This window comes from Neltuma alba, unplaced genomic scaffold, assembly GCF_004799145.2.
Source record: "Neltuma alba isolate B1F8T4 unplaced genomic scaffold, ASM479914v2 tig00011972_pilon, whole genome shotgun sequence".
NCBI lineage: Eukaryota > Viridiplantae > Streptophyta > Magnoliopsida > Fabales > Fabaceae > Neltuma > Neltuma alba.
The window spans coordinates 289,316-306,450 of NW_021636547.1; the positions used below are offsets into that span (position 1 = coordinate 289,316).

Consider the following 17,135-nt stretch of genomic DNA (forward strand, 5'->3'; position numbering starts at 1 on the left):
ACCAATCTTGATCTGGCCCACCTAGAGCCAGCAGAAAGCGAGGCGTGGAATTATGGAATTAAATTTCTTTTTCTTCCAGATAAATTATTATTCAAAGCGCGGGATGTGCCATGTGGATCAATCCATGATTTTTCTACAAACTTATTTGAATTATTTATTCAGAGTACTGATGAAATAAATTGACTGACATATTTTTAAAAATTTAGTTAACATAAACATATCACATTGTAATATGTAAGAACCCACAGTAAATAGCACATTGACTTTATCAAGTGTAAGGTTTGACTATTTCTCAATCCGATTGGGCCGAGTCTTCAGAAAAGCTGGTCATGAACAAGCAAACCAAGTCTGACGGGTCCACACGAGGTCCCTTCCCTCTTCGGTTGGTGCCTCTCGATATTTGACCTTCCATACATGCGCTTTGTAAACGTACTTGTATATATCAAATGCCGGGAAAACTAGACGTAAAGAAGGCGTGAAAACTGAGAGATTAATGAATAAGGTTTGGATTGGAAGCTAGGAAAATTCACAACGAATGGAAATTCATGAATTGTGGAAGAAACAAAGAACGAAGGAGAGATGAAGCTTGTGTAAATTAACGCATTAAACTACTGCTGGTGAAGGGGTCGTAAGGTCGGCGATGTTCTCTCTCTCCATTGACAAGGTATTACTTATTTACTTGCCCTCCCCTCCCTTTAGCATCATGACCCCGCCACAACCAACCCCAAACACCATGAATTCTCAATAAAAAATATTACAAAAGAGGGAAAAAAATTAGCAGTTTCTTTTTTCTTTCTAGTTTTGGAGCTTGTTCTGCCATTGGATTCCTATGAATTGCTCTCCAAAGAGAATTCAGAGTTGTACAAGAGAAAGAAAAAGCAACTCTCAGGAGTTCGTCTGAGCTTTTCCAAGGGATCCAGCTCCTGCGTGCTGCTAAGGATACCTAGATTCGAAAAGCATCGATTTAGTGTCGTGGTGTTTTGTTGAGAGCTATTTCGGTGATCTGGGATGTGGAGAGATAGTGGCACTCCTGCTGATTCTTTCTACCAAGTCCGCCCCGAGTGTGCTGACGATGTCCCCAAAACTCGATTTAAGATCAAGGTTCGTTTCTTTCTCTTCCCTTTTTGATATTGCGTATCCTAGCTTGGATGAATCTTTTGTGTTCGTGTGTTTATAGTTTTTGTAAGGTACAACCGCAACGAATGTTGATCTCCTATGAAAAATGCTTTTAAATACTTGTGAATTTGAATGCACTGGACATGTCATTTAAGAATGTCGTTTTTTCCTATAATTTTGTTGATTGTTAATTGTTAATGTATCATCTTTATAAGTCATGTTGAGTGTGCGAAGCTGGTATTTTATTTCTGATTTAAGTAATTCAGCCCATCGCATATGACATCCAAATGAATGGATTATCAGTTGGTTGCTGCTTTATCGGATGAGCTTGACACCTAATGAAATAAGTAAATCCGTGGAAGGATTAATTTCACAAGGTGATTTATTGTGGATCATGATGAATATCCAATGGTTGAATTTTCTTGGTTTTTCGTCATATGAAATAACTAAATGACATGCTTTTGTTTACATGAACCTGCCCCTTAATATGAAAATAATATGTCTGCTGCCAGAAACTTTCTGGTTTATAATCTTATGTGTATAATGTTCTTCGTCTTTTTCTTCTTTTTGTAATGGTTCAGGCTGGTAGAACTCTAAGTTCAAGGAAATGGCATTCTGCATTTGATACTGAAGGGCATCTGGATATAAGCAAGACTCTGAGCCGAATCTATCGAGGGGTAATTGCATTTTACAGTTTAAATGCTGCTTCAATGAACAGTCAGTCTGTCTCATGCTTTCAGTTGAGTTAGTTATCAGAAGTGTTAGATATTTCTAGCTTGTTGGACTCAGAAAAACCCAAGGTCATATGTCTATCTTGAAATTAAAAGATGTTTGAACTTGTTAAAACTCTATGGCTGGCACCTGGCAATGATGTTAAAAATTTTGCAATTTGCTATTTGCCTAAGTGCATAGGCACTGGTATTTGTGTGTTTGTAAGTATGTGACAGTGGAGAGGTGGGTTCTGTGCATACGTGCTTGTGAATTAGTGAATCTGTCATGGTGGAAATCAAAATATCCTTTTGGACAACTCATATTTTAAAGATAAGCCTTCATATAAGACTCTGGAATTTGGTTCAAGTGTAGAAGTAAAACACATTGCTTGCTTCGGTTAAGATATAATGCAAAAGGTTTTTAACAAAACCGAAATTGGGAACTTACCATGCAGCAGAATATGCAGTGATATATGCTAGCTTTTTTCAGATTTATTATTATTTTCATTTGTTACATTTTACTATTCTTGTAAACAGAAATTTGGTGTCTGTTATTTATTTAATTTCTATAAAGCAGGGAATCCATCCATCAATCAGGGGAGAAGTTTGGGAGTTTTTACTCGGCTGCTATGATCCAAAGAGTACATTTGATGAAAGAGAGCAGATAAGACAGCGCCGAAGGTTATATGTTTTCCCATTTTGTACTCCATATGTGGCATTCAATGTTAACACTGATATCCGAAGTTACCTTTAATTGCTCAAATAATTTTGATGTCCTTATCCTTTATGATCGTAAATCCTTCTTTTGCTTTGCTCATTGCCACTGCATTCTATTTGCATCCTATAACGTTTTAAAGTTAGAAGGGATTTCACTTTCCTATAACTAAGTTCTTCCTTTAAACTAAGAGTGGAATAGAATATCTATAATATGTCACCATATGCTCGTAATGCCTTAAAACAAATAGCTGTGTTTCAGGATACAATATGCTAAATGGAAGGAAGACTGCCGCAAGTTGTTTCCACTTGTTGGAAGTGGTAAATTTATTACTGCACCTATAATCACAGAAGATGGCCAGCCAATTCAAGATCCATTGGTGTTGTTAGAAACAAATCCAGACAAGGGAGTGATTGTCCCTGCTCAAAATGGCATAAATGATTCAAGTACAGGCAATGCACATAATTTAGAAAAGGTGATGGACAAGAGAATAATCCAGTGGATGTTAACTCTTCATCAAATAGGTTTGTGCATATTTTGTTCTCATTTCTTGTCTATCATGTCACTCCTTTTTGTAAATTGTTTGATAATTTATTTTTAGCCATATATGTCTAACAGTCAAGAAGAATCAGGATCTCATTTCTTCATGCATCTCCTGAAACTACATTTATTTTCCATCTAAATGCTCTCTGATGCAGGGAATTAAACTTCTTAGAATGCTGAATCTCCTGACCTCCCCAGTTTAAATTCTATAGTGTAACCTGCTCTATATTGCATGCTCTTATAAGTATGGCCGTGTGTCATTTGATTGACAGAACTATGTCTGAAATGCATTGACAAAAACTGAACTGGAACTGTATGGCGTGACTGAGTTGGCCTTGATTTTTTTTGATCCAAGCATCGTCTTCAGACACTGTTTTCTTTTGAATTCTTTTGTCATTTAGTAAATTATATTTGTCACCAAAGTATGATTGACCTGATGCATAACCTTACTGCTGTTACAAACAATATTTCAGGTCTTGACGTGGTTCGCACTGATAGGACACTGGTTTTTTATGAGAAGCAAGAGAACTTGTCAAAATTATGGGATATTCTTGCTGTTTATGCGTGGATAGATTTGGATGTTGGTTATTGTCAAGGTAGGTGCTCACTTATGTGATCCATCTGACATAATTTACCTCTTCTGTGCATAATAGAGATTATTATAAAACTATTTATAGGCTTTCACTTTATAGTTGAAGCTTTTGAGATGAATTGGACTTTGATAGGTATCAGAAGATCAGACTGTTAGGTAGCGGTTCTGGGCTTTGTCCAGTGGGTTTTTAGAGATTATTATAAAACTATTTATAGGCTTTCACTCTATAGTTGAAGCTTTTGAGATGAATTGGACTTTGATAGGTATCAGAATCTCTATGATCAGACTGTTAGGACTTTAGTGGTCCTGGGCTTTGTCCAGTGGGGTTTTAGAGATTATTATAAAATTATTCAGCATAATTCACTTCATATCTCAAGCTTTCAAGTTGAAATGGTCCTTGGCAAGGCATGCATTCATGCTAATATTCAATACTCCAATTTTTCTTGGCTGTTATTTCACTTCGATAAAATGGGGGCAATGCCATATGATTTGTAAATCTATGTTTGTTCAGTAAACAAACAATAAAATAGAAGCTCCGGACCAAAAGGGGGAGAGAAAGTTAATAGACTTCGTATATTGATTTCCTTATGGGAAAAATAGAAAACTGTTTCCTAACGTATCTGTTAACTTCAACCTTCAAGCATTTTTTATTTTTATTTTTAAAGTAATGAAAGCAAGGACCATTTACAACTAATGTGACCTCCCACTTTGAACGTGGCATTTTGAGCAGGAATGAGTGATCTTTGCTCCCCTATGGTGATTCTTCTCAATGATGAAGCTGATGCATTTTGGTGCTTCGAGCGTCTGATGCGCAGATTGGTAAACTTCTTATGTAAATAGTTTTGCTATTTTATTATTGATTTCTTTTTGAAATTTTTCATATGAAAAAATTCCCTATAAATCTTATTCAATTAATCAATATTCAATATAAAAGCTGTAATGAGCTGCCCTGCTCACTAGTGATAAACTCTCAGGTTCATTTTTCAAACACCGTAATGCACGGGAGGCTTATCTAGTGCTGCTGTGAAATATTATTTACAATTGATCTTTTTGCAGTTAATTGTTGTATTTTCACTCTTGTATATACCGGTTTCCTGGGCATCTTTTTCACTCTTGGTTATATCACCTGGTTTGTCTGCTGTTTAAAAATCTACCTCTTTGTGAAGTTGCATGATGGGCAGGCGCACATGCCCTTTTGAAAGTACAGGTTTAGATTCTTTGATCAGTTAATACTTTTCTTCGATGCTAGAATGCTTGTATACAGTATTGTGGGTTTTTCAACTTTATCTCAACTTCTCACGATGCACTCCTTATTTTCAAAGCGAGGAAATTTCAGATGCACCAATAATTCAGTTGGGGTGGAGGCTCAACTAAGTAACTTGGCTTCAGTTACTCAAGTCATCGATCCAAAACTTCATCAACATATAGGTAATTTCTTGCTGTTGTTCTTTCATTTTTTTTTTTTTAATTGTTGAACAATGTGGATAATCTGCCAAGTAAATCTGTGGTTTTTGTCAAATTTTTCTCTTAAAGAATTAGGATGACTATTGCAAAGAACTATAAATCTTGGATAGAAGGAATTAAAAATAAACAACTGTTGTTAAAGAAAGGGTACATTAGGAAAAACAAATGAATGTAAGATATGCTCTTAAAAGAAGCCACAAGAAAACGTGCTTGAGCACAGAACCAAATATTATTGAGGGCAAATATTTCAAGTCCTGGATCACAACATGGCTGAGGGCCAGATATTCAATTTTTCAACTAATTACAAGGGACTTGACAGTTTATCTAATTCAACGGTCATAACTATAATAGTCACAGCTTTACTACAAATACAGTAATATTGTCATGTCAAAGTTGCTGGATAAATTACTCTTCTGAATTGTGTTTTATTGTATATGCTTGCCAAATTATAAATTAACGTTATGTTTTTGGGAAATCCAAGTTATCAATCTTTTGCCCTTTAATCTTGGATTGCAGAGGCTCTTGGTGGAGGCGACTATCTGTTTGCTTTTCGGATGCTTATGGTTTTGTTTCGTCGAGAATTCTCCTTTTGTGACTCCTTGTACCTTTGGGAGGTATGTTTAGCCTTTTATTTATACTGTTTCTGCATATCAAAATTATGCCTTAAAAACTACTGGGATCTCCAAGATTTATAAGGTTATCAATTTAGTTCCTCTCATACTAAATGATAATTGATAATTAAATGCTTAATATTTGAACAGATGATGTGGGCTCTGGAATACGATCCTGACTTGTTCTTGATATATGAAGAGCCTGAATCAGTTTCCAAAAAAGCTGAGAGATCAATTAAAGGAAGAACAAAGTCATTACGTCAATGTGGGAGGTTCGAGAGAGAAAACATGAAAAATGCCGCAAAGACTGCTGATGCTCCTCTTCCCATATCTGTTTTCCTTGTTGCCAGTGTGTTGAAAGATAAGAGCTCAAAACTAATGCAAGAAGCACGTGGCCTGGATGATGTAGTCAAGGTTAGTCTCATGATTGAGTTGTATTGTCGATTCCATTATACAAGTTGAGTGTCAACTATTGTATATTTCTTTCCTCTAGCGAAATTTGCTTCCCTTTTCTGCACTTTTGACTTCTTTGGCATTCTCAGATATTGAACGACATGACTGGAAAATTAGATGCCAAAAAAGCTTGCACTGGGGCAATGAAACTTCACAGAAAATATTTGAGAAAGGTACTGTTGAGTTCTCTCATTAAAGTATATGATTTTTACGGACAAATATATAGTTCCCAATCAAATCATACATTTCTTCTTCTGATTGAAGAATCTAATGGTAAAGATAAAGGGAACTGCACGTAAACACTCCCTCCATTTTGTTTCCTCTTTCTCCTTTCAATTTCCTTTTTTCTATGTGATTTCCTTTATTTATGCCCTCAACAAAATGTTGTAATTCCTGCAGTCTAATGCCAACAAGTCATGACACCGTATGCAACCCAGCAATTTTTTGTTGGTGTTGAGGTTTCCTGTCTAGCGCCTTTTCCATGAGGGACAATAATATTGCTGCTTACCTAATTTGGCTTCGAAGTTTTCTGAAGAGAAGAATGGCTCTACCTATCTTTTCTTCACCGGGACAGCTGTTGTATGTGAAATTCATTTTGTTGTTTTGTTTTGTATATTCAAAAGAACAGCATAAGAAGGCTGTATACGAGAATTTTTCTGCAGACATTTTTTCCACTGTATTTACTCTGTAAAATATTTGATATGTCAAAAGAAGAAAATGATACAAGAAATAACCATTCATGTCATTGAAGTAATTGTTCATTTGCCTCCCGTTGTTGTTGCTGATCTTATAACAGTGATTGGCGATCTCAATCTGTATTTTGCATGAAACTAATACTCACAAATTAGTTATTTGAAAATCGAAGGGAGTATAATATTTGTTTTTTAGTGGTCTTTATTAAGATAGCTTAAAAGAAACGGATTAAAATTAAGAAATTCATGATACCAGTTTCTCCGGAGAAAATATCAGGAAAAAAAGTATGAATATAAATGGACAGTTGCTCCGCATATTAGATCTGTTTATTTCAAACTTAAGAATAAAATTAGTAACTACAAGTAAATTGTTAGATACGTGTTATAAGTTATTACATATGGGCTATAATACACCCCTTGGAAGAAAGACTCGTAGAGGGGGAAAATATTACAGACGATTTCCATTTACATTATGCTTCCTATATCAAGTCATACAGCAGAACCTGTGGAAAGAGAGAAACGTGGTCAGAGTTACATGCCACCATACGAAAAAATCATGAATTAAATTGTAAGCAAAATTAGCAACTGAAGTATTGTTTAGACTTAAGACTTCAATTTTGAACACCACTTAGTTCTTGGCTGAAATCACATGTACCTTTTCCGCTCCCCAGAGTTAGTTGACAGAAATCTCCTCCACATTACTAATGTCCTCAGTGAACTGGGCTTTTGGTTCTAAATCAATGAACTGGTTGGACTTGCTAGCCAGGAGGGAAATGCTAACCCTTCCTTCCCGCTTGATATAATCAGCAACAGCTTTCATCTCTTCTTCTGATATGTAAATATATTTTCCTCTATCATCCATGACACCAGAAATCCGACCTGGTTTACAAAATCAACCCATGGTTATATATCCCGGCAGCAAGAGCAAAAGAACAATGCGTGAACAAGAATCTTAATTTTGTAGAGATGTGAATATGTGGCCAATTAGTCATGTCAACCATTCTAACATCGTTGATTTGTTGAACACAACGTCAGATGAGGCGTTGATGTAAAACTAACACAAGGCACTTACCCATAGTTTCCAGTGAGGTAATGCGGTTGATACATTCCTGCATCAGTTCAGGATTGTATCAAAAAATGAAGTCCATGTAAAAAATCAGAACAGAATAGTCGTACTAAATACCAGAAAAACTAATTCATATATTTAAGCATGAAAATGGAGTTGAACAACGAATAGATAAAATTACTTGAATGAAACACATCATGACATTACAAAAGGAGAAAAGGCACATCCACTTAATAATTATAAGTAAAATCATCTGATCCATAAAACCTGTTGCAACATCTAATGTAGGACAAAAGGAGGAAAAAGGAGGGAATAGAAAGGCTCGTTTATATAGAGGATGGTGAAGAGAGAGAGTACCTGAGTCCGTAACTTGAATTCTGCAGCAAGTTCTTCCAAGGGAACACATTTTTGCTTCTGAATGATTTACACATGACCTCAATCCATGTTAGAATGGCTAGTCATACTCTATTAAGTGGCAACAGATATCCATGCTTATTAACTATTAGAATAAGAGTTTGAACATTTACTAAGAGGAGAATTAAAAATGGAAAACAGAATCTAAAAGGAAGGGGCGAAGAAATACCTTTATATATTCTACGAAGTCTGCAAGCAAGTCTTTATTACTGTCTAAAACTTCTTCAAGGGTACCTTCATCATCAACAGAAAAATCGCCTTTCCACTTCTCAAATTCTAACGCAGCAGCTTCCTCTTCTCTAGCCTTCTGAGCTTTGGCCTCTTCTTCCTGCATGAACCATGGCCGAACTTATGCCATTAAAAAAACCGATAAGAAAATAAATTCAAAAAAAGATCATATCAAGAACAAGATCATTAACTAACCAGCAAACGCTCTTGTGCCTCACGCTCTTCATCTTTCCTCCTCCGCATCTCTGCATAACGGTCTTGTTTTGTCTGCCTTGATTCTCTTGCAGCTTCCTCAGCCTTCCAACAAAATAGATTACAATACAGATGTATAGTTAAACTTCAATAATACTGAAAACCAAGATAGGCAATAAAAACTGAGAGCAGACGATCAGTGCCAGTGGCTTAAGGAATTCAAGGGCGCCCACAAATAGATTAACTACCTCAAGAACCTCCTGTCCCCAACCCTGGTAAGAAGATGAATGTTACCTATGAGTTCATGACCGATTAAAAAAGTCTTTCTTATGTTCTTTGAAACCTACGTTAAACACTTGATTTGAGAAGTGAGTAGACACTAAACATGTGAAGCGAAAGTAGTGATAAAGTCTCAATCACATATAACACTTTTTCAATCCCAAAAAGTGTTAATTATCACCTCTGTCTTTACCATTTCAAAATATAAGCAGGTGCTAAGAATCGTCCTAATCTTAATATCTTAAAACCCAAAATAATTTATTTTCTTAAAAAAGAAGAGAAAAAAATACAAGTACCATCAAAAGGAGAAATACCTGTCGCCGTGCTTCCCTCTCTTCTCGTTTCTTCTCCTTCTTTTTTGACGCTTTAGCTTCATAATACCCACCAGCAGCAGCTTCATCATCACTTTCACCAACAGATTCTATTCACCCGTATGGTTCATATGGTAACAAATGCAACTCTCAGCTCTATCGATACATATGTTTTTGGTCATTCTTACATTGTAGAAGCCAGAAGCTTTTCATGAAATCAAACATCATAGAAGAAAGATGATAGAGGCCAGCAGAGCACATTCGCACGTTATTACAATATTATTTTCAATAATATGAACTCAATTTTGTCGTTTTTTGGGCCAACATATTTCGTTAATTTTACCTACGAGGACTTCGTAGTTAGTACCCAATCACACTTGTGAGTTGTGATCATTGCATTTCAACAAAATAACCGCAACATAGGACCAAGTGGTCCTTGCGGTACTCATCACAAGCGGTTCCTTTCCTTATTTACATGATCCCAATATTGATCTTAACGAACTAAAAAGCAAGGAAAATTCCCCCACCCCAAAAAAAAAAAAAAAAAAACCCTATCGCCATTGACCAAACGCACGCATCAAAATGCGGTCTTAACTAACTGTAAATCATCAGCTTCACAGTACTACACAATTTCACCGTTTAACACATCAATGGTTAACAAAAACGAAAGATGAGAATAAGAAAGATTAATGATATAACAGACCTTCTACCATTGCTGCAGAAGCAGATGAAGTGCCAGCTCCAGAAGCAGCTGTTCTTCGGCGCATTCGACGAGTACCAGTGGCGCGAACCACAGTGTCCCTTCGTGGAGCCTGACAAGTCAACATATTACATAAATCCAAGAATTCTTCCAGATTATTCAGCTTCATTAGAAATTTAGTCCCTAAAAAAAAGAATCGAGAACTCGATGGGAAACTTTGGTTGGTAACCTGTTGCGGTTCATCCTGCTCAGGGGAGGAACGAGAATCCTGGAGGCGTTTCCATAGGTACAGTGGAATCAATCCGACTACTAGCAGCATGGAGAGTACTACTAACAATAACCCCTCCATCGTCAGAATTGAGATCACCGGGACGAAGTAAGGAATTGAGACTTGTTTTTAATAGACAACCTAATTGAATCCAGACAAAAAAGGAAAAGCCTAAGCTAAAACGCTTCGTTACTCGTTAATTTGCCGCCTATACTCTTCCCGGGAATGGAATGTCTCCTGTTTCCCTCCACTTAGATGAAACGACACCGTTCTATGCTTATTCAGCCACTCAAGTAATGCAGCGACGCCGTTCTGCTATTATAATTTTATTTTATTTTTATAAGTGTCTTATTGTAAAATTTGTCAATTTTATTTTGTCGAAAATTTGAGCATCTAACAAATCAAAATTTCAACACTTTCAACGTATTAATATATAATATGAACTTAGGTGTGGAAATATTCATTAATCAATTATTTAAAAGTCTTATGTAATAAAAGGGAAATATGCCTGATTAAAATCGCAGCAGTATAGACTAATTAATCAACTTGATAATTTGAAATATTTTCTCAATAAACAAAATGGTTTACGATTGACCCTTGGACCTTTGTCGAGCATTAATAACCACTGGTTATTTTGGATCAGTAAATAATTTGTTGGTTCCAGATTGATGGCAATAAACCCGGTCTGATTTCTACTTTGTCTTAAAGATTAATTTATGATCCACATGGAAATTTGGAAGGAAAAAAAAAAACACAGACAGATTTACAACCCCAAAAATTGATTAAAAATATTGTTGCTTCTGTAATGTTCTTTATGATCAACGCATTCTTTTTTAACCACTGTACGGAATGGGGATAGATTAATAATCCCAGTTGAGCTAAAATAAAATCACGAGCCCTATTCACAAGTTGATTGATACTTAAAACCACACATTAATTCCTGAAATTACTCAGCTTTTAATTCAGGAAGGAAGAAAAGTAGAAGGGGGATTCAGCAAACAAACATATTGATTTTATTAGCAGAACTGTGAGCATGCATAATCACACCACCCATCCATCTGAGATCACCGCCACCATTAAAAAGCTCATATAGATCCTTAACCACTAATATGTAATTAAACTACCATTATTTCTGGGTGAATTCAACATAATTAAACTCAAGCATCTGCGATCTCAGCAGAATCTGCAGCAGCCAGCATAAGCTCTGGGTGGATAGTTCCCACATAGTAGTCCACAGCATTGGGAAGCCCCAGCGACTTCAACGCAAGGTGAGCTGCCTTCTGCCCTGATATCATCATCGCTCCAAATGTCGGACCCTGTAATATTCATCATATAATCACAATCAATCCAATCACGCACTTCAATTTCTAATTCACAATCTCCTTCAGATTAATCCTCATATATACATACTCGTCCAATCTAAATATAAGAATTTATACACACTAGTATAAAATTTATATTAGACCGAAGAGTATATACACACATACCATTCTTGGGGCACCGTCAATCTCAGCGACTTCCATGCCAGTAACGATCATGCCAGGAACAACCTCTCTCGTGAGCTTAACAATGGCGTCTTCAGCCGCATTCATGTCCAGAGCCTTCATTCCAGGGACGGTATCGATCAAGCCAATGCTCTTGAGCCTCTTGACGCCGGTGGCTCCAAAAGGGCCGTCGTGACCGCAAGAGCTGACCACCACCTTAGCCTCCATGACATTAGGGTCCATGCAGGACTGGGTGTCGTGGTTCATGGAGACGAGAGCCCAGTTAGTGACGACACCGCCCACTCTGCCGTTCTTGACGATCAAGTCCTCCGCCGCCACGGCGTTGAACAGCTTCACGTTGGGACGAGCCAGCAGCTTGCTCATGATGGTGGATGTGAACAGAGCAGCGTGCTTGATTACCACGTAGTTGTCCTGCTCATCGTACTCAACCCCAAGCTCGTCCAGGAACACATGGGCTGGCTTTCGCACCACCTGCACTCGTCCATAACTAATACATGCTTTATCTACAGAATCAAAATCTGGTTTTGTCCTCCAGTTTAACATGATATAATTGTCACACATGTATATTCCAGTTTTGGATTCTCAAGATACAATGAACAACATTTTCAGGCCAAAACAACAGGTTACATTCAATATTTTCACAAGAAACAGTATATACAATGATTGATTAGATAATTAACTTGTAGATATTAAAAACATTAATGAAAATGAGATAGTGTTTGTATATGGGGGGGGGGGGGAGGGGGAGTCGCTCAACCAGATACCATGCCCGCTCCTCGGAGGGGGCCACATCATCCAGTTAGGCACCACGTCGCTCTGTTTTGAATACAAGCAGCCACGTTGTTGCCAAAATTATCTCTTCTCTGAAATTTAATATGTTCATTGTGCTTTTTTTCCGAATTACATTCATTGTACTGGGCTTGGTTTTATTACTTAAAAAAGACTACTTCCAATTTTGGGGTGGCCCGCGCAGGGGAAGCTTCTGTCGTTCGAATAACTTGGGGAAAAAAGAGAGAAAGATTGACTTTGTACGGAATTTTTTTTTCCCAGAATAAGATAAAAGACCTAAAAAATAGGTCTAGAAAATGTGCAGGTTCTCACATATGCACATTCCTTCTCCGCTCCTTGTGTTATAGTAGTATTTCAATTTCTCTGTCTTAATAAAAGCGAAAGTTAGTGGTAATAAAATAGATTAACAGAGACCAACAAGGGAAATAACGAAACAGAGATACTTGTCGACAAAATGAAAAAAGGGGCAAATAAACATATAGCTGAAGTGTTACCATGGCAGAGAAGAGCTGGCCGCCCAGCCACGCGCCACCACCAGGGCTGACGGATTGTTCGATGATGGCGATCCGAACGGAGGGATTTTTGCTGAGCTCGTAGGCACAGGAGAGCCCGGCAGAACCGGCGCCCACTATGACGACATCGGTGTCTGCATAGCTGACCATGTCCATCATGTACCTGCGGGTCATCTCTCGAGACACGATCGACTCTTTGATCGGAGCAAAACTGAAAGAGTTCAGATCGTACGGCGGAGGTGAAGCGCCTGACATGGAGACAGAGAGGTTCTGCCAAGCACGCGGCTTGAAAGGTTGAAGGCGAACGCTACTCTGAGGAGCTAAAGGGGTGCCATGATATGAGGATTCGAAGAGAGAAGGCTTGGGAGCTACGGTGGAAGCCATGGTTGCCATGGAGAAAGCTTACTAAGAGTCTCAGAGAGTAAAAGCCACTGGGTTTTCGATGATAACAAGGGAGAAGAAGTCAGATATTTATATACAGAAGGAGGGAAAACCAGTAATGTAATGATAATAATTATAAACGTCCATATAAAGAAGGAAATGAAAGAGGGGTCACGTGAAATGGGATAGGATGCGAAGGGTCTGGAAACATGGAATCGTTTTTGAGTCAAACGTTACGTTGAACATTAACGGAGTGAAGAAATCCGTGAAGCAAAAGGATGAGAGAACGTCACAGTGGAGTTAGGCTGAGTTCATGGTGGCCGGGTCTGTGTCTTTATCCTGCTCCTACACTTCCTGTGATATTTTGCCATCTTTTTGTCGGGGCACGGATGATGTGAAATATCACGAAGCGTCGTGCTGTGATATGGATGGTATGAAATATCAATTCCAATTGTTGTTTTTTGATTATGAAGCTACGTGGCCCTCAGAAAGGTTGGTTTGTTTGGATTATATTGCAAGTAGGTGGTGTTTTTTTTTTTCTTATTTTAATTGTTTGGCTAAGTGGGGTCATTTATAAGGTTTTTTTTTTTCATTATATTAATATATTATGCTGCCATGTAGAATCCTGGTGTTTCTGATGTCTATCGCCAGAGGATTGCTGGATGCTGACAGAATAATAGTTTTCCAGTGTGCTTGCATGTGCATTTCCCAAAATTGTTAGAAGATGTACTGTTGATGATGACCTGGCATGTTCCTTGGCCCAAAAAAGGGTGATCTGGCATGTGATTCATCAAACAGTTTGATTTGATCGCACATTAGATGCTCCATCATTCTTTTTTTTTTTTGGCCTGAAGATACTCCATCCATTCAAAATATAAACAAGTAAACTACGGAACTTAAAAAATTTTAAAATATGTAACTTATTTTTTTTTCCCTAAACCATCCTTATTTATAGAGAGGGTAAGTCAGAAGTGGGGGAGAGAATGGGTAAAAAAAGGAAAGAGAATGAATGGAAAAAAAAAGATGAAATGGACATATAATTAATTAGGGATAAAATTTTAAAAAAATTAATTAAATGATCAGATAAATACAAATTAAAGCTTATTACTTTAGTCCTGAATGTAAGTCACTTGTAAGAAAAAATTTTGATCTGAAATGTAAGTCAGTTGTAATATATTTAATACTTATCTTTTTAATTTTACCCTAATTTAATTTTCATTAGAAAGAGAGGAAAAAGGGAAATATGAAAAATTGAAAATGATTTATAAATCTAGAGAGAGAAAACTTTAATAAAAGGTCAAATTAAAATTTTTTTATCAACTTAAGGCATTTTTGGATATCATGAGAATGTATTACAAGTAACTTTCTCCCCCCCGGTCCACAATAATATGACTCACTTAGTTCAAAATATAAGTTACTTGAAAAGTAATTAATATTTATTTGTCAATTTTATCCCATAATTAGTGTTTGAATATAACTCCTTCTAATTTTTCCTCTCATTCACAACCTTGTTTAATATGGACAAAGTTGGAAAAAATTTCCAATTTAAAACACATTTGATGAATTAACTAGCATTATTTTTTATATTAATGAATTGGTTAAAATGACATTGGGAGTATATTATAATATTGGAGAACAAAGAGATACCATAAATAAAACCAAACCTCTTCAAAGGATTAAATGTCTGTTTGGCATCAATTATTTTAAGTTTATAAGTAGCTTATAAGCACTATAAGCCCGATTAGCACAATGATACTGTTTGGATGGGCTTTTCTACAATCGGGTTTTTGTATGAAAAGCTACAATAAGCTATAAGCTAAAATTAACAGTTTATAACTTATAACTTATGACTTATAGCTTTTAAAACATGGAGAGAGAAAATGTTAAGAAATTTATTATCTCCTTTGGTTCTTATTATAAGCCTCAAATAACTAATTTGTAGATAATAAAAATCAGTTGAAATTAGTTGAAAGTAATAAATAAGTTAGAAATATACTTTTGTTTTTAAAATGCTTCTAGAAGTATACTTTTATTTTTTCATGTTTCATTTTATATTTAAAATATCTTTTATGATTTCTCTAAAGTTTTAAATTTTAATTCACTCATTAAATTTGACTTCTTCATATTAAATTATTTTAATTTCATTGTATCATGTGAAATCATTTTTTAAATCATGTTTTATTATTTATTAAAACTCATACCCATTTTGGTCATTTTACAACCAAACTTACTTTTACTCAACTATAATCCAAACAATCTTTTACCAATTTCACTTTTACAAACTAACTTTTCTGAACTCTAATCCAAATATAATTCAACTTATCTAATTTAACTTTTATTCAATTTTACTTTTCCAAAAGCTACTTTTTTAATAAGCTGCTTTTCTAATTGCTGATCCAAACGGATCTTAATACTTGTATTCTCAACGAGTATTACTCAAAGTTTCAGAGTGCGGCATAGGAACTTGAAATAGTGGTATTCCAGTCATAGGAACTTGAGATAGAGTGCAAGGAAGAAATTGATTTGCCTTGGAACTAGAATATGAGCTGAAGTGTAAGAATTGACTGTAATAACTCCCAAAGGGAGTTTCACGTTTAACGATGGGTAGATATTCCGGTTTTCGGGGCAAAATCACAGCGGGTTCCGAGATGAGAAACTGTCGTCCTCTACCACACCAATTTTCATGTGACAAAAGCTTCGCACGATTTGGGCTTGTCTCTAGATGATGAGATTCGGATGTGGCCCCAAGTTCAGGAAAAGGTTTGCTGGTTGCAATTCGCGGATCGCACAGGCATGGTTTATGAGAGGGGTGGATAGTTTTTCTGTCTTTTTGCTGTTGTTTATTGTTTGCTTTGGGCTTTAAGCCCCTATTCTTACCAAAACAAAAAAACTTCGCACCATTTTAAAAAAGAGAAAATTGCTAAAATGCCCTTAAAAAATAAAAAATTGTATACAAGAACCCATTCACAAAATTGTTGTCATTTACTTATTAATTGCTATCAAAACCAACATTGATATTGTAACAGATCCCCATTTGCAATTTTTCTATTTTTAAGATTTTTTTGTTGCAATTTTTCCTCTTACAAAAGTTAGATTTGTGTCGTAAAACAAATAGAAATAACTAGTTAAGATGGTAAGTGGTATCATTCTTATAATGAAGAAAAAACAAATTCAAATATCAAAAAGTGTACTTGTTGAGAAGACTTTAACCTTAATACCTACAACCCAATAGAAATTAGTCTCAAGTCCAAAATAAGTTGAGAATACTCTGAGTTATTTTTTTAAAAAAAAAACAGGTAAAAGTTGACACTCAGGTCCCAGCAGCTTAAAAACCACGAATCTTGATATGCTTCAAGCAATCAATTCCAAGAAACCAATAGTTAGAACGAGAAAATTACATTAACCTCCAGGTTGACTATCAGTTCAGTAAACGTTTTAGATCCAATCACCTCTTAAAAAAAATGTCACACTACCTTTTGAGCATGATGAGCAGATCTCAATCACATAGCTAGGAGTACATCTATAATATTTGACAAGGGCAAGCCATCCACAATCAAAAAATTCCATATTACCAAAATCTCCAAAGACAAGAAA

The 17,135-nt window shown here is 36.1% G+C and overlaps 3 protein-coding genes across 4 annotated transcripts; 1 reads left to right on the forward strand and 2 right to left on the reverse strand.

Moving 5' to 3' along the window:
• The first annotated feature begins 455 nt into the window (after window positions 1-455).
• LOC114720327 (GTPase-activating protein GYP7) lies at window positions 456-6,958 on the forward strand. Of its 2 annotated transcripts, XM_028905970.1 has the most exons (12): window positions 456-664; window positions 800-1,101; window positions 1,698-1,793; window positions 2,404-2,507; window positions 2,803-3,065; window positions 3,558-3,680; window positions 4,407-4,495; window positions 4,999-5,104; window positions 5,657-5,754; window positions 5,902-6,165; window positions 6,294-6,377; window positions 6,604-6,958. In XM_028905970.1, the coding sequence occupies exons 2-12, from the start codon at window positions 1,009-1,011 to the stop codon at window positions 6,622-6,624; spliced, it is 1,341 nt and encodes a 446-aa protein (XP_028761803.1). In that variant the 5' UTR covers window positions 456-664; window positions 800-1,008; the 3' UTR covers window positions 6,625-6,958. The 2 variants fall into 2 exon arrangements, with proteins under 2 accessions (XP_028761803.1, XP_028761804.1); XM_028905971.1 differs by lacking the exon at window positions 456-664 and having other exon boundaries at window positions 782-1,101.
• Window positions 6,959-7,169: 211 nt separating this feature from the next.
• On the reverse strand, window positions 7,170-10,485 carry LOC114720329 (DDRGK domain-containing protein 1). Its single transcript, XM_028905973.1, has 9 exons — window positions 10,316-10,485; window positions 10,090-10,198; window positions 9,390-9,496; window positions 8,800-8,901; window positions 8,546-8,704; window positions 8,320-8,376; window positions 7,969-8,005; window positions 7,552-7,775; window positions 7,170-7,399 (listed from the first exon to the last, which is right to left on the reverse strand). Exons 1-8 carry the CDS (start codon window positions 10,433-10,435, stop codon window positions 7,570-7,572), a joined length of 897 nt encoding a protein of 298 aa, XP_028761806.1. The 5' UTR covers window positions 10,436-10,485; the 3' UTR covers window positions 7,170-7,399; window positions 7,552-7,569.
• An 859-nt stretch (window positions 10,486-11,344) lies between these two features.
• Window positions 11,345-13,600, reverse strand: LOC114720328 (thiamine thiazole synthase, chloroplastic). The gene is made up of 3 exons (XM_028905972.1): window positions 13,143-13,600; window positions 11,842-12,330; window positions 11,345-11,670 (listed from the first exon to the last, which is right to left on the reverse strand). Exons 1-3 carry the CDS (start codon window positions 13,551-13,553, stop codon window positions 11,512-11,514), a joined length of 1,059 nt encoding a protein of 352 aa, XP_028761805.1. The 5' UTR covers window positions 13,554-13,600; the 3' UTR covers window positions 11,345-11,511.
• Between the last annotated feature and the right edge of the window lie 3,535 nt (window positions 13,601-17,135).